Source organism: Rosa chinensis, chromosome 2, assembly GCF_002994745.2.
Source record: "Rosa chinensis cultivar Old Blush chromosome 2, RchiOBHm-V2, whole genome shotgun sequence".
Taxonomy (NCBI): domain Eukaryota; kingdom Viridiplantae; phylum Streptophyta; class Magnoliopsida; order Rosales; family Rosaceae; genus Rosa; species Rosa chinensis.
This window is the reverse complement of record NC_037089.1, coordinates 56,154,772-56,177,390: the sequence shown is the minus strand read 5'-3', so window position 1 is coordinate 56,177,390 and position 22,619 is coordinate 56,154,772. Positions and strand designations below refer to the sequence as shown.

Below are 22,619 nucleotides of genomic sequence, written 5' to 3'. Positions count from 1 at the left end.
GTGATCCGTGAGGATTCGACCGTTGAATCGTAGTATAATTTTGTGAGGATGATTCTAAAGGCGATCTGGGACGATCCAACCGTTGGATCTTCACATAATTTTGAGAGGATGTTCCTAAAGGCGATCCGTGAGTATCCGACCATTGGATCATCATATAATTTTGTGAGGATGATTCTAAGGGCGATCCGGGACGATCCAACCGTTGGATCTTCGTATAATTTTGAGAGGATGAACCTAAGGGAGATCCGTGAGGATCTGACCGTTAGATCATCGTATAAATCGGTAAAGATGATCCTCTAGGTGATCCGTGAGGATTTGACCGTTGGATCTTCGTATAATTTTGAGAGGATGAATGTAAGGGCGATCCGTGAGGAGCTGACCGTTAGATCATCGTATAAATCGATAAATATGATCCTCTAGGTGATCCGTGAGGATCTAATCGTTAGATCTTCGTATAATTTTGAGAGGATGAACCTAAGGGCGATCCGTGAGGATCTAACCATTGGATCATAGTATAAATCGATAAAGATGATTCTCCAGGTAATTCGTGGGATCTGACTGTTGGATCTTCGTATAATTTTGAGAGGATGAACCTAAACGTGATCCGTGAGGATTTGACCGTTGGATCATCGTATAAATCGGTAAAGATGATCCTTTAGGTGATCTGTGAGGATCTGACGTTGGATCGTGGTATAATTGTGATTTGTGAATTATTTTTTGTCTAAAAAGGAAAGGAAAAAAAAATCTAAAAAGATAGAAAATAAAAAATTTCAAAATAGAAAACCAAAAAAGTTCATATAGAGAAAACGGCAAATGCGGGGTTATATACATAAGTCTTAATTGGTTTTAGTTGCTTTGATAAAAAGTTTTTTTAAAAAAAAAAATGTTTACGGGTCTTAACGAGTTCCAACGGATAACCCGCAAACCCGTTAAGCTAACGGGTTCTTACCGGGTCGACCTGTTAAGAACCCGCACGGTACCCGCACGTTGCCAGGCCTACTAACACGATAAAGATCTATGAAGTCAACTAAATCATCAATTAATGGAAATCCTCCCCATTAAACTAAAATACTAAATATATAATCTCCAGTGGCACGTCTAAATCAAAGTCAGCAGTTATAGAAAATCAGGAAAAATTAAATGAATGACTCTCTCACTACCAGAATCTAATAGAATCAATACAAGAAATTAAGATATGATCAATTTCAAATCAAATTTAACATTCCACTAGCAATAGGAACCTTCATTGTAGGAACCTAGTGGTATACCCAAAAAAAAAAAAATTTCAATATGCAAGAACTTCAAGATTTCTGCTTATAAGTTTTGAATTACCTTTGGGTTGTTGCCCTGACTCATTAGCTCTCGCTAACCTGTTCTTCCGTCTCCGATAGATAAAGAAGATAATGACCACTACAACAAGTACACCGAACCCTCCTGTCGCAACTCCGACTATAACCCCGACCGGCGTGCTCGACGGCGAGTTCCCTATGGGCACCGGAGGGGTGGCATACGGAGGGGGCTTATAGTCAGGCGGAGGGGTGGCATACGGAGGGGGGTTATGGTCAGGCGGAGGCGGAGTGGGGTCAGACTCAGGCGGAGGTGGAGTGGGGTCAGACACAGACTCAGGCGGAGGCGGAGTGGGGTCAGACACAGACTCAGGCGGAGGTGGAGTGGGGTCAGACTCAGGCGGAGGGGGGTCAGACTCAGTCATTGTAGCAGTAGCGGTGGCGTGGTCCGTGATGGTGGTTCGTGTAGAAGATGCGGGGGAGGGGGAGGAGGTGAGGTGGAGTTTTTTGAATTTGACTTGGTGAAGAAGATGCAGGGTCTGAAGAAAAAGAATAGTCACACCATCGTGATGGTGGTTCGTGTAGAAGAGATGAGCGCATTTGGTGGGACCCGGTTTTGGTTAAGTGAGATTGTGAGAGTTGGGGGATGGAAGACCGTTACAAAATATTCCCTCCGCGATAAGATATTATTTCTTCCTTAACAAGAAATCTTCATGAAGTAGCATATTACGTATTCCTTAACAACTAGAAACCAGCGACCAGTCTTAGGGCAATCAAGAGCACCCTCCTCAAGAACAAGCTCCAAAAGGGCATGATGGAACTGTTGCAAGAAATCCTTAGAATCGAGCTTAGTTACTTGGTTGTTGGTTTTTAGGATAGCAAATCTCAATAATAATAATAGACATTGAAACTAAGCGACTATATAAATTGAAAAGCACTTTAATCACATCCTTGTTAATGACAAGAATGTTTGATCATGTAGTGGTCTAGTGGATAGGTATGAGTTACGTATACTTTTTATATAAAACATCAGTAAAGTTGTATTAGCAATACACTATGCATTAAAGATCCAACACCTGACGTAGAATTAGCTAACATCACGTCTCCCGTACTGATCATTTAAGAGAAACTGACCACTATGTGCCATTAACAAAGGAAACTAGAAGAAAATCTCCAAGGACAAGAAATCTCCAATCACACACTTCCTGCAAAGAAGATACTTGGTATTGCAACCACAAAAGGCATACTTCCAATATCTTGACCATGATGACTGGTCAGCATCCATTCTCCATCACATAAAAGTTGACCAATAGTTAGAGTGCCCTAGATGTTGGCAAGGGTTTCAAAGACAGTTGTTGAGCAATATCTTCCTCCAATGGCCATGTTAATAAAATCCAATGATACTTTCTCAACATCTAAATATAGGAAAACTATGAGTACAAAGAGGATCAAAGAATGACTCGTCCACAACATAAGTCGAAAGTCAAGGTAAAAGTAAAATCATATTGACTATGTTCGCTTCTTGCAATAGTCATAAAAAGAAGCAAGAAGCTTTCTCGATTTGAGATCGAAAGCACCCAACTCTATGATATCTACATCACTTGCAGGATCATCTAACAAAACAAAGTTCTCATCATTTAACAACAATTGAAATTGAAAACCTAAATTTCGTAGTAGATAAAATTCAATTAAAGATGGAGAAGAATTAAGAAAAGTCGTACCTCAGTTGAGGGTTGAGAAACACCAATATTAGAATTCATTACGCTATTGATAATTCTCTTTAGAACTATGGATGTTCATCGATAAGTGTAGTTAACTGTCTCTAACTAGGGTTCTAAGTTAGTTCATTCACGTCATTCACGTAAAGGAGAAGAAAACTCTAAAGCGGGATAGTATATTCCAACTACATCTTCTTTATTTTTGATTTACATGTCTCTTTTGGTAATTTAACATACCCATAAAATCCGATGTTGGGTGTGTGAAAAAAGGAATGTATATTTAGTATTTTGCTATGCATGTGTGAATAAAATTTCTCCTCAAAAAATCTCCAATTAATGATGGCATGATATTCAATTCCTTAGAAATTGTTGAACCCTATGTAGTCCATCAATCTAACTATTTCATTTGAGGGTGGTATGATATCCAATCCCTTAGAAATTGTTAGGTGCGGCTATTGCCACCCTACCATTTTCTTAATTCACCCTACCGACATTTGAATTATACTAATTTTCTAAAATACAAATCTGTAGGGAAAATGAAATACATAACTAATTAATTACATACAAAGACTACTTAATTTCTCATTGGATAACATCAATCTTTATCTTCTCCACCCAAATTAAAATGAGAGATTCTAGTTGGACCTCCAAATCTGCTATTTGGACCTCTATCTTTTTTTCAATATTTCTTTGATTTTGTCAACTCATATGAAAAGACAGATAAGGATAAAGAGATAAAGAAAAAAAAAATATACTTCCACGACAAATCTCTTCAGTTTTTCTTTTCATTTTCAATGTATAGTCTCCCTTCAATATCTCATGCTTGGATTCAAGATGATACCTTTGTAGAAATTTTCAAATTGTTATTCTTTCCGATTAAAGTCTCTTTCATGAAATCATAGAAGCATTACTCTGGGCAACTTTTACACTCGATGATTGAATATTGTTCAACGTTATTAAATTCCTTAATCAATATAATATCTAATTAAATTGTAATTGAATAACACAGCAGACAAAAAGTACATAAAACTAAAGATACAAAACTAAAGATAACAAAATAAACAAATAACCTTCTGATCAAGCTAAACTTATCACATATCCTTCTTGAATCAAAGATTGCTTCTCCTCTTCTCTCTCTACTTCCTTTGCCGCCACATCTTCTAGTCCCTTCTTAAGTCTTCTTTTGGTAAGTATAATGCAGCAAGAATCCATAGGAAATCCTAGCTTAATCTGCCAAAGATCTACTTAACAAAAACTACACAAAATCTACTTTCCCATGTCAACTAGGATTGGTTTGTTTTTTTTCTTCTCCTTTGACAAGGTTTGGAAGCTATTTTGAAAGTGAGAATTTGGCAGGTTCTAGCCCTGATGTCGCTCTCCAAAACTGCGCAAAAATCTTCTAGAAAGCTTTTCAAATCATTGCACAAAAACAGCCTTGAACGGTGCTTGATAATAAGACTTGTCAGAAATTTCCAGATTTCCTTATTCTCTTGCCACATTCTCGAGCTTGTACCAAGACCATACAATCACTTTTCTAAATGATTCTTGAGTCTTTAATGTCCTATGACATCATCTCTTCATGTGTAAACAATTACCTTCAACAAAGGTCTCCATTAAGGCTACAAGAAAGTGCCTCAAAAACTCAATCCAGACAAGTTTGCTGGAGAAAGTTGCTCGAGATGCCAACTTCTTGGACTTGGAGCAAACGCTTCACACCATCATTTTGAACAATTCTAGACATAGCCTTGTAGTATGACATCAGAACTTTAATAATAATCAAACTCCTTCATGAAATCTTCCATTAAAGCCTCGGGAAAATTCCTTGAAAATAAACATAGGAAGACACAATATTAATTAATAAATATCCCAAAACTTCCATTTGGCAACATGCTTTTAGTAAGATAATCCAGCGAACAAAGCACGCTAAACCGATGATCGAAGTAGCTGAGCAAATGATAGAAACAGGTTTAAGATCACTAATAAAGCAAACATATAGAAATATCAAGCAGAGTGATGTCAAGGTAAACTACCAACTCGGATCGAAGATAGGGAAGAGATACAGTTGTGAAAACAAATCCTGCAACTAATATAATATGAAGGAGGTCTGCCCTTGATGTGTGCTGGAATTAGTCTTTTGTGGATGAAAGTTTTATATCAAAACTGAGAATCTCAGAATTGCTCAGAACTTTAACCTTTGAGTTATCCCCAATATATTTTTGGGATATGAGGCAACTAAAACCTATGCGTTCTCCATGCCTAAAAGGAAATGAAAATCATCATGGGAAATGCCAAATCACATAGAGTACAAGAAGAACTTATAGGCAGAAAGAGAGATAAATGTAAGACATTACAGAGAAATATGTAAGTGAGAAATACAATACTTATCAACACAATTATGACATCTTAGCATAAAATCATAGAAGAAACATATAAAAGCAAGGATAACCACAAACTCAACAATGTATTGGATTTTTGTTTGTTGATCAAAACGAATTATAGATGTAAGAATATACACATAATACATATCAATATGTGTCATTGGAACATGAGAATAACACATGCCTGTTCCATCATTGGCAATATAAACTCCATCAAAGCTGAGAAGAATATCAGATGGCTTCAAAACCTGAGATTCCAGAGCAGTGGGATCAATTCTTCTGATACGAACACCCTTTTGATCAGGTTCCATGCTCATTGCATACTCAAGGTACCCAGAACATGTATTCAAAAGAATCCAAATTTAATTGAAATTGTTTGTCAAGATTCGAAATTCCAGTTCAAAATTCAAAATTGAGAGATAGATGGAAACCTGTATTCCTAGTAGCGATCAAAGGAGTTGCCAATCCAGCCCTGAGTTTTATTAGCAGCCATAACCGAGAACGAAATCAAGCACCGCAACAACTCGCTACCCCGAAATCCTAGCGCCGCTATCTTCACCACAGGTCTCTCCTCAAGGCCGCCTTGCCGTCCTCCATCTCCCAGCCCAAACCCTGGAAATTTACTATATACTAAAGGAGAGTTGCTGTTCATCTAACAGTACTTTGCCTCGAAGTGGAGTGACGCTTTTGCCCTCATTTGAGATTTTTTTGCGGTTCTGCCACTGAGCTATACTAGGGGCTTCCATCAGTTTCTTCTTTCTTCTACGGCCATCGGATTCTTCTCTCCTGTTAGTTTCTCTCTTCCTCTCTTCTGCCCTAGTTTATTAAGCTATCGCCATCACTCAGTACGACATCGAAGAAGTACAGCAACACTTGCAACCACACATGTAACAACCCAACAATCTCGATGTTCCTTGGTTTCATCAGTGAATCACGAACCTTAGGATTCCCATTTGACTTTGATCTGTGTGTGTTCTATGTAGTTTCGCAGCAGAAGATAGTTTCTCTGTACGAGAGGTTCTGTCAGCTCGATCACAGTGGCGGAGGTTTCATCTTCACCGACGAGTTTTTGTCCGTACCGGAATTCGCAGTCAATCCTCTCTCTCAGGTAAGCCTATCCCCAAGTAAAAGTTAAAGCTTTCGTGATCTGAGGGTAGTAAAATTTCGAAGATTGAGGCTTTTATTGAATGGTTGTTTTTGCTTCATATTTTTTTGCTTCTCCAATTCGTTGTTATTGGATAGGTTGAATTCTCATACAATTTTGGGTTTCACTTATATCACTTTTGCATTTCTCAGTTTTGGCTGGGTGGACGTAGATACTAGGGGAGAGATGGAGCAAGACCACACTTGCTCTTAGGAGATGCTTCTGTATCAACACCCAATTTCCTTTTCTCATCAGAGGGATTTGATCAAACAACAAAGCTACTTAGTTTTGGGGTGACTTGCTCTTAGGAGACGCTTCTGTATCAACACCCAATTTCCTTTTTTCATCAGAGACATTTGATCAAACAACAAAGCTACTTAGTTTTGGGGTGAATTCAGGTCTTCCTTTTTTCTCATCAGCTTCTCTAATTTCATATCAGAGGGTTGAATTCATTATTAATTCATTGTACCTGATGAACTCCAACTTGGCCTTGACGCCTGCTACCAGAGGTGTGTGGAAGTTTTTTTTCCATTTCTTTTACTCAACATGGCAATACTCAATTTCTATTATGACTATGATGCTTGGATGCATGAGTTTAGAAAACTTTCTTTCCTCAGCAATAATGCTAAGAGCAAACTGAAACTTTTAGAAGCAATAACGGATGCTCAACTAATTTGAAAGACAGCTCTTTATAGCATGTAGTATAAGTTTCATGAGCATGATCCCTAAATATCTATTTCATTCACAACTATATGACCGGATCAGTTTTTTGGTTAACTTTCTTGGTAGTGGAATCATAGCAGTATGTGGAATATGTTTATTATGTTTGCTTATATGGAGGTGAATTGCTTGAAGCCTTGAATGCCATTACTATTAGCAATCGTTCTGTTCATATAGATATGATATTTAAACCCTGACCAGTTGGATGTCATAATTTCTCTATGCTTTTCCTTTATCCCAATTGTACGTATCATTCTATTTTTTGTCTGTATCAGTTGATCTTCTGTGCTTATTCACTATCAATCCTATGCTGTTACGATCTGCAGTGAATGCCAGATGCAGTACATGTCACCAATTGAGGGAATCTAATGTATTTTTGTTATATCTAACCATTTTTGTAACCAGTATCAAAAACAACTTTGGTTAGAATATTTTTTGAAAAACTGTAAATAGCCAAGCTTGGTCTGTTCAGAACTTCGATTTTTGGAACATATAAATATATGAAACTGGTTAGAACACCAAATTTTGAAATATGTAAATATACATCGTGTAACGAAAAATTTATACATATACCCGCAGCATCGCGCGGGATATATACAACGAGGATTCAAACAGTTTGGGATCACGATTGTCAAGGGTCCTGTGATTGGGTGTCTATTTTCAAGCAAGCTTGGTGGTGTTGCCGCTGGTATGCGATTTTCTGGTAGCTGTTGCTGGGTGAACTAGGCTTCTGTTTAGATAGAATGTGGTGCAGGAAGTTTATCTTCCTGCCATTATTTACTATATACTAAAGGAGAGATACTGTTCATTTTACTGTTCATTTAACAGTAAGAGGCCGTTTCTGCCCTTACTCTTTTCCACAATTTTGGCCCTGCCACTCAGTCGTTCTAGAATCTGCGTAGTGTATGGATTTGTTGCGTGGCTTCTAGAGAAAGCACAGTGGAAAGAGAGAGAGAGACTCCATCGAGTGCAGCCAGATTCATTCTACTTTCGGTTTTGTTCTCGGATACAGACGCAGCGTGAAGAAACCCCTGAGGTTGTTTTTGTGTTCTGTGTTTGATAGAGAGAGAGAAATTAGATCCAGAGATAGAGAGAGACGGAGAAGGAGAGACAGCGAAAGAGAACCAGAGAGGAGGCCCATCAGGATTTCGTCAAGGTTGACCAGGTCAGGCTCTTTGATCTAATCTTCATGTGTTTCTGTTGAAGTATTTTTTGGTTTTCATAGGAGTTTTTTTGTGGTTGGTTTTCAATTGATAATATGGGTTTTGATGTTTTAGGGTTATTGTTTGTTCTTCAGTTTGGGATTTCGGTTATTTTAGATTATTTCTGAATTTTGGCTTTCAGTTAATATGTGGGTTGCACGGTATGTGGTTGATTGGATTCGATGGATTTCGTTTCTCAAATTTTTACAATTTGCTCTGTGATTTGTTGATTACATTGGTTGCTATTGAATGTTGTTAATTTTTTCAGAATCTGTCAAATTTCATTCACATAGTTATTGGATTTGGCTCATTTGTGATTGAGAGGTGGATTAGTTTTACTGATGGAAATTGATTATTGGTCTTGGATCTCATGTACGCACATTCTTTTTTTGCTTCATTCTCACAGTCTTCGCATTTTGATCTTGATTTCATTATTAAACCTCCTCTTCCTTGCCCGAGCCTCACTGATCCTAATCACTAACATCAAACTAATGATGCCCCCTGATACTAATCATGACTGTTTGGTTAAATCATTTTGACGTACGTGTTTGGGTTTGTTAGATTAGGGACCTGGGTCTGGGTTTGTTTTGGATTGTTCTACCATGATTTCTAATTTGTTTCATTTATTCTTTTTCAGTTGTTGCCCAAGGGCGGGTGATTGAAGCAGAGGATATATACCGTTCGTATTTGGTGAGTTCCTTCTTGATTGCTCTGAGCACCTCATTTTTGTATGGTCTAATTATTTATGTCAAAAGCCATGTTTCTACTCATCAAAATCGTTACTGGGTTTTGAAAATGATAAATCAAAAGAAGAACATGAAGGTGGCTCTTTTACAGTTTCATACCTTTTTTTGGATTCGTCTATATCGCTTGAGGAGGGATTAGATTGGAAGTTTCAGGCTTTGTTTTTGTTTATTAGTATTGAAATTTGGTTTTGACCTAAATGAAATTTTAATGTCTGCTCTTTAATTGATAGTCTGGTTGCGTTTTGTAAAACATAGATATTTTGGCATCTGTTTTGCTTGCATTGTGACATGGATATTTGTTTTGCTTCCAACTGAATTTTTTTGGCAGGCTGAAATAGTAAATATATGAATCATGTGAATGAAAATTATACAATAATGAGTGCAATTTTATGACTTTATGTTCCAAGTTAAGTTAATAATGATTGTTATGGTTTTAGTTTAATTGTGTATTGGTTGCACATCTTATATCATCATAGATCTTATATGATCCGAATGAAAATTAAGTCACAGTAAGCTGATGGTTGGAAAAAGGTTTTTGGAGCAGGTTAAAACTCTGAAAGGATTTGTAGAGGCAAAATTTGTTGGTGAAATTCATTACGGTTTCCTATTGTGTTTTGATATAGGTTAACAAACTTTTCTTATTGGGTTCGCCTCATTGAAATGTAGAAATGTAATCCACTTTTTGTGTATAGAGGGAAAAACGAATAAATGGAAATTAAAAGCTTTCCAGGTGTAGGATGAAAAACTGGTGTGATTATTATTCTGTGTGTGAAAGGTTTGAACTTATAAGCAGTGCCACTACTGTGTTTGAGATGCTCAAGTGAACTCTCAAATAAGAATGGAGCATAGGACCTACCTAGATCCAGAAGAGCCTCTTCACCCAGCTAAACCAACCCTTAATAGACTAAGGGCCTTCCTTTACCCAGCAATGATCCTATCTCTAAATCCCCATTGTTAATGTTTCGTTTAAAAAAAAAAAAACTGCTTTTTGATGAATTTATTTTAAAACAGGGGTCAATTAATAATCAGTTTGATAGAAAAAAGTTACCAGTAAGCATGACAATATTGAAATAAGCATACTACTGCTGTCATGACTAAATGCATTAAACTTGCATTTCGAGTGACGGAGCTTTGCTTCATGTTCCAGGGACCTTAAGATAAATTAAAATCAGTTTTGCTTTTAGTGTGCTATGCTTTCAGTTTTAAAGGTCTGCTAACAGTTGCTACTAGGAATCTGTTAAAGGGTTGCAAGTTGTGTCACTCTGTTGTGACTATTTCAGTCACCAACAACAAAAGGCTACCTCCGAACTGACCCTCTCCTTACAACACAGCAAGAGTAGTAGAGGAAATAAACTGCTTGAAGGTGGTTGTAGGTCATGTGCTATCTCTCATTATTCTTGCATCTGTGAGGCATAAGCTCCTCCACTGGTTGCTGCTTCGGATTGTGAGAGAATAATTACTATGCTTCGGGTGGTTAGGTTTAGAGTTATCTCTCAAGGAATGAGCTTTTCCTCTGTAAAGGTCTGATTCTCAATATCTAACAATGCATGTAATTTGAATATGTGTGTATTTTTGAATGAACCCTGCATTACATGCAAGCAACCTTCATTGCTATTTCAGTAGAATGAAGTCATAATTATTAAATTATATCTTAACAAAAGCAAATTCCGCAGCGAAGCGCGGCCAACTTTTCTAGTCCTTTGCTAAACGCGAAGTTACTATCTGATGTTAAGGATATTTTGGTAAAAATAAGGAGATCCACTTACCTTTTCTAATATTCTAAAAAGTAGATTAGAGGTGTACTAAGTAGGTGAGGTCTAAATAGCAAATTTGGAGGTCAAACTAGAACCTCCCAATTAAAATTTATTACTATTTTTTTTGTCTTTTTGTTGCCTCCTCAACATTAATTCATTATTCAGTTTACAAAACTATTAGTGTTAATTTCATCTAAATCTTTGCAACACCCTTTGTGAACATTGAAAGTAAAAATTCAAAACACGAAAAAAAAATCATTCTCTTCTTTATTGCTAATAGTTGGTAACTTACTAATCTTAGATGAACATTGAAACTGAAAGAAAAAATAAAAAATGGAAGTAAATCAGATTATGATTTCATTAGGAAACTTTAATATATTTTAGTTTTTTTATCGGTATAAATTAAATAAGAGATTTTCGTTAATTTTTTATCTATTTAGATATGTCATATAAGGATATTTCTGAAAACAAAAATGAGTTAGATAAGTATTAATTAATATGTATGGTGTAATAAGCATGTCGGGTGAACAAATAAAATAGTAGGGTGACAATTAGGGATGGCAATGGGGAGGGTAGGGTAAGGGGATTAAATTACCATCCCCATACCCGACTTCATTTTCCATCCCCATACCCTCCCCAATTCTCGTAATAAGATATCCCCAATTCTCCGTCCCCATCCCCATTGGGGATTAGGTCCCCGTACCCGCCCAAATCCCCGTTAACAATATTACTAATTTATTATATAAAAATTTATATAAATAATTATGGATTATAAAATATGAAGTTAAAATTAAACATCAAAATAAAATAAATTTCTTATTTCAATTAAGGAAAATTAACATGTTGATAAAGATCTCTTATTAAAATAATCTTCCTTTTTTTGAACATATTTATTAATAGAATTTAAATATTGACAAAAAGATGAAGTTTACATAAATATTTATTTATAAATAATATCAAAAATATATAATATATATATATGTATTTCAGATAATTTTTATTGGGTGGGTATGGGGATGAGGATCAAAATACCATCCCCACCCCGTACCCGATTTCAGAATTCGAATATTGGGGATCCCCATCCCCGTTACCCGATTTCCCCCGAATTTATCCCCGTTATGGTCGAATACCCGATGGGGATTTTTGCCATCCCTAGACTGACAATAGCTGCACCCAATTGTTAAAGCTCTGTAGTCCATAAATGGAATTACTTCACTGGTGAGAATGAGTTGGGGAAAATGTTAAAACTAATTCCTACATTAAATTACATAAGAATAATTCGTGAGGAGTTACTGTACTTAGAGTCTTAGAGCAACTCCAACAGCTTCTCTATAATTTTTGTATTATAGGGAAGCAAAAATCAAAGGTTTAGCCTCTTTTTCTTCTCCAACTCCAACAGATTCCCTATTTTACAACAATCTCTAAAATGTCCCTAATTCTTTCTTAAAATTTTAGAGATTGCTATAAATTTAGGGAATTTGGTTTTCTCTTTCCTCACTATCCCTAAAATGGGGATAGTTATAGAAAATCTGTTAGAGCAAAAGAGACTCATTTTTCCTAGTGTGTTTGGATGAGGGAAAATATGATAAAATTTAATTGAAAGTGAGGATTTCATAATTCTTACAAGCTAATTCCCTCGTTTGGTATTATCAAACTGGAAATTTTAAATTTTTCTATGGAAAAAAACGAAGGAATTCATCATTTTAATTCCCCACTTCAATTTCCACCAAAATAGGTGTCATTTACAAATTCCCTTGCAGTATTCAATTTTCATTCCAAAACAAAGTTTTTTTCTTTTTATTTTTTTATTTGTTTTTAACTTTCTTAATTTATTACACATTTCAAATCCTAAATGGATGCAACCAAACAACAGAAATTGCAATTAATGGAATTTTAGATTGATGGAGTTAAAGATTCCATCATTTATAAATTCCTATGGATTTCATAATTTTCTCATCCAAACGCACTGTAAAATAGAGAAAAATCAAAATATGGGGAAACTGTTGAAATTACTTTTATAGGGCGAAGAGTTGCTTGGCTTGCTTCTACTTAATTGTTTACACTAGTCAAGTCTTTCCACGTCTTGTCAGTTTTCATATGCTGAAAAGTCACAGCAACACAGCTTCCAAGTCTTTACACTGTCAGTTTCCAAGTCTTTACACTGCCAAATCTTTCCACATCTTGTCAGTTTTTATATGCTAAAAACTAGTCAAGTCTTTCCACATCTTGTCAGTTTTCATATGCTAAAAACTAGTCAAGTCTTTCCACATCTTGCTAGTCGAAAATTCTAATATGAACCAAGGTCCAGGTGGACCACGGTTAAATCCGGTGGGTGAACAGCACGTGCGGGTTTCAGGCGAGTGAGGAAGAAAGCCGAAATCAGCTGACGCGACATGGGACCCGCTGATCTGCAAATGCTGGGTTTTTCACTGTTCCCCGACTTCGTCCTCGTCGGGGTCGAATTCCTTCCGTCCTCCGTTAAACCACCTGCACAGCGGAGAACACCGACGCGCAGAAGATCACATCCACAGCACAACCGGACAACCGATCCGCCACCCAACCGGAGCCCCATTACGGCGAACCCTTCATCGATTCCATGGTCGGCGATTTCAATGAGGCTACGCCGAAACCCCCGATGGGCTTCAACGACAACTGCTCCGCCACCCTGAAGCTCATCTGCGACGGCGGCGCTCCCCAAAACCGTAGCCTGAAACATCGACGTTGGCGGTGGTGCTGTTGTACACGGCGACGTTCCGGGCCGATTGCGGCGACGTCGACAGAGAGAGAGAGAGAGATATCAACGGTCCAGATCAAAAGATGCAGAGCATACGGTCCAGATCGTATCTCTGAAAAATTGTTTTCTAATAAATAATTAATATGTTTTTAAGAATATAATATATAAATAATTTTTAAAATTCAAAAACTTCTAAAAATTGTAAAAAATAGCACTAAGGTCGGAAAAAATTCATGAAAATTCTCAGAAACTTGACGTGACGTGTACTTTAATATTGTGTCTAAAATTTTTATTCATTAACAATCTAGCCATTTAAAGTGCGAGTTAATAGAAATATGAAAAAAACTATTAGTCGGTTGACAGAGTAGATCGACATCATAACTAACGCAAAATTTTTTGAATTTTTTACCTAAATCCTAAAATAATGTACTTGCCTCATCTAACGGAAAGTTTCTCAAGTGTACGATCCGATAACGCATTTGTGCTTTCAAGGTTGTAGTGAACAAAAATAGGGTTATTAAACCTTAATCCTTTGACCGAGTCGATCGACATCCTAACGATGACGGATTTTTCTAATTTTGGATTGGAAGCCTAAAATAATGTACTTGACACATCTGACGGAAGTTTCTCAAGTGTACGATTCGATGATGCTCTTGCCCTTTGAAGCTTGTAGCAAAAAAAATTAGGGTTATTAAGTCTTAATCGTTTGACCGAGGCGATCGACATCCTATTGAAGATGGATTTTTTCCAATTTTCGACTCGAAGACTAAAATAATATACTTGACACATCTGACGGAAGGTTTCTCAAGTGTACGATCCGATGACGCCCTTGCCATTTGAAGCTTGTAGTGAACAAAAATTAGGGTTATTAAGCCTTAGTCGTTTGACCCAACCGATCGACATCCTATCGATGATGGATTTTGTTGAATTTTGGATTGGAATCCTAAAATATTGTACTTAGGACATCTGACGGAAGGATTCTCAATTGGACAATCCGGTGATGATCTTGCCCTTTGAAGGTTGTATAGATAAAAAAATAGGGTTATTAAGTCTTAGTTGTTTGACCGAGCCGATCGACATCCTATTTAAGACGGATTTTTCTGAATTTTGAAACCAAACTCTTAAATAATGTACCTACCACATCTGACGGAAGGATTCTCAATCGTACGATCCAATGACGCCCTTGCCCTTTGAAGGTTGTATAGATAAAAAATAGGGTTATTAAGTCTTAGTCGTTTGACCGAGCCAATCGATATCCTATTAAAGACGGATTTTTCTGAATTTTGAAACTAGACTCTAAAATAATGTACGTGCCATATCTGACGGAAGGATTCTCAATCGTAGGATCCAATGACGCCCTTGCCCTTTGAAGGTTGTATAGATAAAAAATAGGGTTATTAAGTCTTAGTCGTTTGACCGAGCGAATTGATATCCTATTGAAGACGGATTTTTCTGAATTTTGAAACCAGACTCTAAAATAATGTACGTGCCACATCTGACGGAAGGATTCTCAATCGTACCATCCAATGACGCCCTTGCCCTTTGAAGGTTGTATAGATAAAAAATAGGGTTATTAAGTCTTAGTCGTTTGACCGAGCCGATCGACATCCTATTGAAGACGGATTTTTCTGAATTTTGAAACTGGACTCTAAATTAATGTACGTGCCACATCTGACGGAAGGATTCTCAATCGTACGATCCAATGACGCCCTTGCCCTTTGAAGGTTGTATAGATAAAAAATAGGGTTATTAAGTCGTAGTCGTTTGACCTAACCGATCGACATCTTATCGATGATGGATTTTTCTGAATTTTGGACTGGAATCCTAAAATATTGTACTTGGGACATCTGACGAAAGGATTCTCAAGTGGACGAACCGGTGATGACATTTCCCTTTGAAAGTTGTATAGAGAAAATAGGGTTATTTAGCCTTAGTCATTTGACCTAGCCGATCAACATCCTATCGATGATTGATTTTACCGAATTTTGTACTAGAATCCTAAAGTATTGTACTTGGGACATCTGACGGAAGGATTCTCAATTGGACAATCCGGTGATGATCTTGCCCTTTGAAGGTTGTATATATAAAAAATAGGGTTATTAAGTCTTAGTCGTTTGACCGAGCCGATCGACATCCTATTGAAGACGGATTTTTCTGAATTTTGAAACCAGAGTCTAAAATAATGTACGTGCCATATCTGATGGAAGGATTCTCAATTGTACCATCCAATGACGTCCTTGCCCTTTGAAGGTTGTATAGATAAAAAATTATGGTTATTAAGTCGTAGTCGTTTGACCTAGCCGATCGACACCCTATCGATGATGGATTTTGCTGATCCAAGTACAATATTTTAGGATTTCAGTCCAAAATTTGGCAAAATCCATCATCGATACGATGTTGATCGGCTAGGTCAAACGACTAAGACTTAATAACCCTATTTTTTTTCGATGCAACCTTCAAAGGGAAATGTCGTCACCGGATCGTCCACTTGAGAATCCTTCCGTCAGATGTCCCAAGTACAATATTTTAGGATTCCAGTACAAAATTCGATAAAATCCATCATCGATAGGATGTCAATTGGCCAGGTCAAACGATTAAGGCTTAATAACCTTCTTTTTTCTATATACAACCTTCAAAGGGAAATGTCGTCACCGGATTCTCTACTTGAGAATCCTTCCGTCAGATGTCCCAAGTACAATATTTTAGGATTCCAGTCTAAAATTTGGCAAAATCCATCATCGATACGATGTTGATCGGCTAGGTCAAACGATTAAGGCTTAATAACCCTCTTTTTTTCTATATACAACCTTCAAAGGGCAAGGTCTTCACCGGATAGTCCACTTGAGAATCCTTCCGTCAGATGTCCCAAGTATAATATTTTAGGATTCCAGTCCAAAATTTGGCAAAATCCATCATCGATACGATGTTGATTGGCTAGGTCAAACAACTAAGACTTAATAACCCTATTTTTTTTCGATACAACCTTCAAAGGGAAATGTCATCACCGGATCGTCCACTTGAGAATCCTTCCGTCAGATGTTCCAAGTACAATATTTTAGGATTCCAGTCCAAAATTTGGCAAAATCCATCATCGATACGATGTTGATCGGTTAGGTCAAACGACTAAGACTTAATAACCCTATTTTTTTTCCGATACAACCTTCAAAGGGAAATGTCATCACCGGATCGTCCACTTGAGAATCCTTCCGTCAGATGTCCCAAGTACAATATTTTAGGATTCCAGTACAAAATTCGGTAAAATCCATCATTGATAGGATGTCAATTGGCTAGGTCATACGATTAAGGCTTAATAACCCTCTTTTTTCTATATACAACCTTCAAAGGGCAAGGTCTTCACCGGATCGTCCACTTGAGAATCATTCCGTCAGATGTCCCAAGTACAATATTTTAGTATTCCAGTCTAAAATTTGGCAAAATCCATCATTGATACGATGTTGATCGGCTAGGTCAAACGACTAATACTTAATAACCCTATTTTTTTTCGATACAACCTTCAAAGGGAAATGTCATCACCGGATCGTCCACTTGAGAATCATTCCGTCAGATGTCCCAAGTACAATATTTTAGTATTCCAGTCCAAAATTTGGCAAAATCCATCATCGATACGATGTTGATCGGCTAGGTCAAACGACTAATACTTAATAACCCTATTTTTTTTCGATACAACCTTCAAAGGGAAATGTCATCACCGGATCATCCACTTGAGAATCATTCCGTTAGATGTCCCAAGTACAATATTTTAGGATTCCAGTCCAGAAATCGGCAAAATCCATCATCAATAGAATGTCGATCGGCTAGGTCAAACGACTCGGACTTAATAACCCTATTTTTTTATCTATACAACCTTCAAAGGGCAAGGGCGTCATTGGATCATACACTTGAGAATTCTTCCGTCAGATGTGGCACGTACATTATTTTAGACTTCGGTTTCAAAATTCAGAAAAATCCGTCATCAATAGGATGTCGATCGGCTTGGTCAAACGACTAAGGCTTAATAATCCTATTTTCTCTATGCAACATTCCAAGGGCAAGGCCGTCATTGGATCATATACTTGAGAATCATTCCGTCAGATGTGGCAAGTACATTATTTTAGACTTCAGCTTAAAAATTCATAAAATTCCGTCATAGTTATGACGGCGATCTACTCGGTCAACTGACTAAGCTTTTTTCTTATTTTTATTAAGTCGCACTTCAAATGGCGAGACCGTTAAATAATACAAAGTTTGAGACACATTATTAAATTACACGTCACGCCGAGTTTGTTCGAATTTTTGAGAATTTTTTCCGACTCCAGAGCTATTTATTACAATTTTTAGAAGTTTTGGAATTTTAAAAGTTATAATACAAATATTCTCAAAAACATATCAATTATTTATTATAAACTAATTTTGAAGAGGTGCGATCTGGACCATATACTTTGCATATTTTGATCTTAACCGTTTATAGTAATATGTGAGCCCCGGAAAAATGTATTGAGCTTAATGGAGATCGTACACGAAATTATTCAACGATCACGATAAATGTCATGATGCTTGAGGAAATTTTTAGAAATTTTCATAAATTGAAATCCTCAATCTAGGAGTTGGATAATAAAGTACACGACCTGACGAGTTCGTTAAAATTTTCGGGGAATTTTTCGGATACCCGACCTAATTGTTATGATTTTCCGAAGTTTTGAGATTTTGGAAATTAATTAAGGAAATAGAAAATGGGTGGAGCGATCCTAGCCATCCAATGTCTCCACCTTTTGATCACAGCCGTTCAAAAGCAATTGAAAGGGCTTATCAATAGGCCTGGGATTAGATGGACGATCTAGAACACCCGAACTGCAACCCCGCGACCCGACGACTTGACCCGACCGGAAATCTCTCCTCCGGCCATCTCTCCGCGGCGGACCACCGGAAAAAGCTTCGTCTCGCAGTCGCCTACGTCCCTGAGATCTCCGATTGTACATGCAGCTGGGGCGTTAGTGTATATATATATCGCCTCGCCTCCCTCGACCCAGAACCTCCCCTTCGTCTCCGTCAACAACAGCACCACCTCCAAGATCTCCGCTTCATCTGCGTCTACAACAGCACCACGTTGCCGCCGTCGGGCCCAGAACCTCGCCGTCGCCGCCCTCGGCCCAGAACGTCGCCCGCATCTCCTGTCGGTTCAGTTTGACAACGATCTCGGCTTCGACTCCCTCTCTTCGCCACCACAACCACAACCACAACCACAACACTCTGACGGAGCCGTCAGCGGAGACACCGACGCCGACTAGTTGTCTCTGTTCTGCAGGTGGTTTAATGGAAGAGGCTTCGAATCGGCATGCCTCACTGCCTCCCATGTCAACTGTACCCATCCAATAATCAGCCGCGGTTTGGTAACCGCGCGTGTCGTTCAAACGCCCCCTAATGGCTTGGTGCAGGTGGACCTTGGTCCATGGAAGTCTCTTCGCTTGCTAGTTTTCATATGCTGAAAAGTCATGGCAACACAGCTTCCAAGTCTTTACACTGTCAGTTTCCAAGTCTTTACACTAGTCAAATCTTTCCACATCTTGTCAGTTTTCATATGCTAAAAACTAGTCAAATCTTTCCACATCTTGCCAGTTTTCATATGCTGAAAAGTCACGGCAACACAGCTCAGCTACCCTCTCTAAATTAGTTGACTACTAGTTAGTATGTCCACGCGTTGATGTGGGTTTATCATCCGCTTGTATTTTATCAGCAAATGCAGAGATATTAGGTCTTTAGCCATGCCACTACGGCTAAAGTAAATATGGAGATATTCAATCAAATATGAAATATCAAAGAGTAATCACTATCTTGGATTAGTTGGCCCAAGGCTTATCAAATGCTACTAATCATATTGATTAGAAACCATCAAAATGAGTGATGTTCCTATTAAAATACCTAAATAACTTATAATATGACAACTATTTGAAACTCATTGATAATCAACGTACAATATAACAAAAGGTACAATGTAAAGAACTAATTTTTGTGCAAACCTTATATACAAAGTAAAACACAACATATAAGAATTTGCTTATATATTCTTTAGCCTGCCAAAAGATTTGGTCTCATGCCACGATGCATCAGCCCCTCTCTGCTACAAATTCAGGCTTTGTTCTTTTACATGGTCATCAATACAAAACTTACCTGGGTTCACCATATTCTTTTACAATGTACATTCATATTCATTATCTGTCAGCCTCTTCCTTTGCAGGAAATAACTAAAACAATTTTCAAAAGTGCCGCATTTCTCAAAGAAAGAAATTTCATACACAACAATGATAGAAGATCTCTCCTATAACAAACAACAAGTGAGAAAAGATCTCAAAGTTCCCAAGTCCAGCACCTTTGTGTGACTAAAAACTTTACAACATGAGCACTAAAGCAAGCTCCTATACATTTACTCATAGCTGACCGAGTTATCACTGTTTCACCCAAAGAAGAAAAAGAAAGATGTTCAACTGTGTTCAACTGCAATCATCATCCAAAGTTACAAAATCTTGCAGATGGAGAATTTGAGAAATGCTATGAAAACATAATATTAGCTAACGCACACCTCCACATCAAATCAAGAAAAAGTATCTATTTACATCATGAACATTACATTACACAACAGTAAACTACTTGGATATATGCATTTAGCAGATATCAGGCATAAATAGTGATGTAGATATTGAAATTGAAAACCATAAAATGATGTCCAAGACTGTAAATACTTTATCGTCTGACCTTTGAGTGTCACAGTGTTGGAGGATAATACAAATAAATCAATGATCAAAATCACAGAAGGACATTCCCACACCTGTAGAAAGGGTGCTTGAATTAGATTAGACGTGGAGTCTAACCAAGTATACTTAAGGAGAGTAAAAAAAAAAAATTAGAACAAGTAACCATCAGATTTGCAAACCATACCATCATTGCAATTAGAAAAATCTTGAAGTAACTTGAAATAAGTATTGCCAGCAGAAGGTCTTTGTACCTATGTCAAAATAACATGTACATTATAACGTATATGTTATGCTCTTAAAAATACAAAAAAAGCTTTATCACAGCATTAAAGCTTGGCTGGAAGATTACTGTCATATTCTTTTAAGCCATGACACTGGGTGATAATAAACCATTGCCCTTGTATGTTCTGTATTACTTTCCTTCCATTCCATAAATTTCAAAATTCTCACTAATCTTATGGCACGTTTACTTACTCGGAATGAAAAATAATCATGAATCGGAGACAAGTGAAATGGGAGAAGAAAGGAATCGGTATTGATTCCGGAGGAATAATTCCTAAACACATCTCCCCCCCTTCGTAATCGAATTCCTGAGTATTCAGGAATCGATTCCTGATAAATAGGTGGGACCTACACCAATTCCGATTCCTTCATGTGTTAGTAAACACAGGAATTCTTTTACCTGGAATCATTCCGATTCCTTTATGTGTTAGTAAACACAGGGGTGTTTTTACTCCGTAATCATTCCATTACATTCCATTCCATTCCATTCCAAGTAAGTAAACATGCCCTTAGGTTCACCATATTCTTGGGTATCCACTATCACTCAATATTTTCACTGGTCATAAATCAAAGATTTCAGAAGCAATTATCCACTTCAAACTTCTAAGCTTATCAAATGATTAAGCTATGCTTGCTTTATAAATAGTTTTAAAAAAGACAGGTAATAAAAGGATGCCTCAATGCCAATTCATCCATTCCATAAATTTCAAACTATGTTGTTTTAGACTTTCCGACCAAATTCTTACTAATCTTAGGTTCACCATTCTTAAGTATTCACTATCACTCAATATTTTCAACTGGTCACAAATTAAAGATTTTAGAAGCAATTATCTACTTCAAACTTCTCAGTTTATCAAATGATTAAGATATGCGTGCTTTCTGACCATAATGCTTCAAAGAATATGAAAGTTCCTATCTTTACACACCGAACCTAATCATAATACTCCTACCATTTATTTTTACTTGCTGAAATTAATTAACAAAACGCAGAAACATTTTTCATGGAAATAAATAAACAGGTTTTAGTTTTCAAATATATTTCAGTTTCAAATTGGATAATGGTATAAGGGAAGAAAGAGCTAGCTCACCTCGGACTTCTCCTTTGCTCCATCACCGATCTACTGTACTCCAGATTCGATCATCTTTCTGTCTCTGTTGCTCAACAACAACAACTGCAAGATCAAAGCCATCTCCTTCTCTCTATCTTTGTCAATCAACAGAAGAAACAGCAGCACACACAATCACCCACAAAACTAAATTCAAATGCCAAAAAAATCCAGATAGATAAACCCACATTCATACGCACTACCTAGAATTGCATGCACCGAACTTCAAAACCCAATCAATCGCACCCAAAATTCAAGCTTACCTTCCCTTTTTTGTCTTCTCCCGAATTTCTTTCACAAAAACCCACCAAATAAGCCCTAAATCGAAGGAAAACGCACACAATCATGACATGCAGAACCTATTTGCTGCAATAAAGTTATTGGGTTTTTATCTGAGGAAGAATAATATGAATCTGGATATTAGGTTTTCGATTCCTTTTTTTTTTTAAGTTTTTCTGATCAATTACAACCTCAGATAGTTGGTTTTTGTGGTCTAATGGGTGATTTCTTTTCACGTCTTCGGCTTTGCTAGCCACCAATTTTCGTGAAGACCACCAATGGGTAGGGATTTTTAGCATTTGCCTCTGTTTATAGTATAACAAATTATATATGTTTATTGACAAAAGATGACTTAACAAATACATCATCTAAATATTGAATTAAATATATAAGGACTAAATCTTACAAATAAGAACAATGTGTTCTCCACTTGCCACATGTCATGAGTTCATTTACTTTTTTACCCTTAACTACTTCCTTTAACTTCTAATCCATTTATAAGGATCAAATCTTACAAATAAGGA

General features: G+C 37.1%; 2 protein-coding genes and 1 long non-coding RNA gene across 4 annotated transcripts in view; 1 reads left to right on the top strand and 2 right to left on the bottom strand.

Annotated features, from left to right (window-relative positions):
- Window positions 1-22,619, bottom strand: part of LOC112185554 (proline-rich receptor-like protein kinase PERK15) — a 44,771-nt gene that overhangs the window by 4,994 nt on the left and 17,158 nt on the right. The gene's annotated exons all lie outside the window — the stretch shown is intronic.
- LOC112185556 lies at window positions 6,039-10,813 on the top strand. 2 transcript variants are annotated; one of them, XR_002930324.2, is made up of 5 exons: window positions 6,040-6,269; window positions 6,366-6,490; window positions 6,679-7,035; window positions 7,522-8,411; window positions 9,086-10,813. It is a non-coding gene; the product is annotated as an uncharacterized LOC112185556 (long non-coding RNA). The 2 variants fall into 2 exon arrangements; XR_005806800.1 differs by having other exon boundaries at window positions 6,039-6,269; window positions 6,679-8,411.
- Window positions 19,891-22,213, bottom strand: LOC121051748 (protein ARV 2-like). Its single transcript, XM_040514924.1, has 5 exons — window positions 22,080-22,213; window positions 21,799-21,910; window positions 20,613-20,679; window positions 20,430-20,502; window positions 19,891-20,125 (listed from the first exon to the last, which is right to left on the bottom strand). Exons 2-5 carry the CDS (start codon window positions 21,819-21,821, stop codon window positions 20,025-20,027), a joined length of 264 nt encoding a protein of 87 aa, XP_040370858.1. The 5' UTR covers window positions 21,822-21,910; window positions 22,080-22,213; the 3' UTR covers window positions 19,891-20,024.

Coding starts and splice junctions, on each gene's coding strand:
- LOC121051748 (XM_040514924.1), bottom strand. CDS start 21,821: ATGGAGCAAAGGAGAAGTCCGAG. Junction 20,680..21,798: donor GAGCAAAGGAGAAGTCCGAG/GTGAGCTAGCTC, acceptor ATTTTGACATAG/GTACAAAGACCTTCTGCTGG. Junction 20,126..20,429: donor CAACACTGTGACACTCAAAG/GTCAGACGATAA, acceptor TGGGTGAAACAG/TGATAACTCGGTCAGCTATG.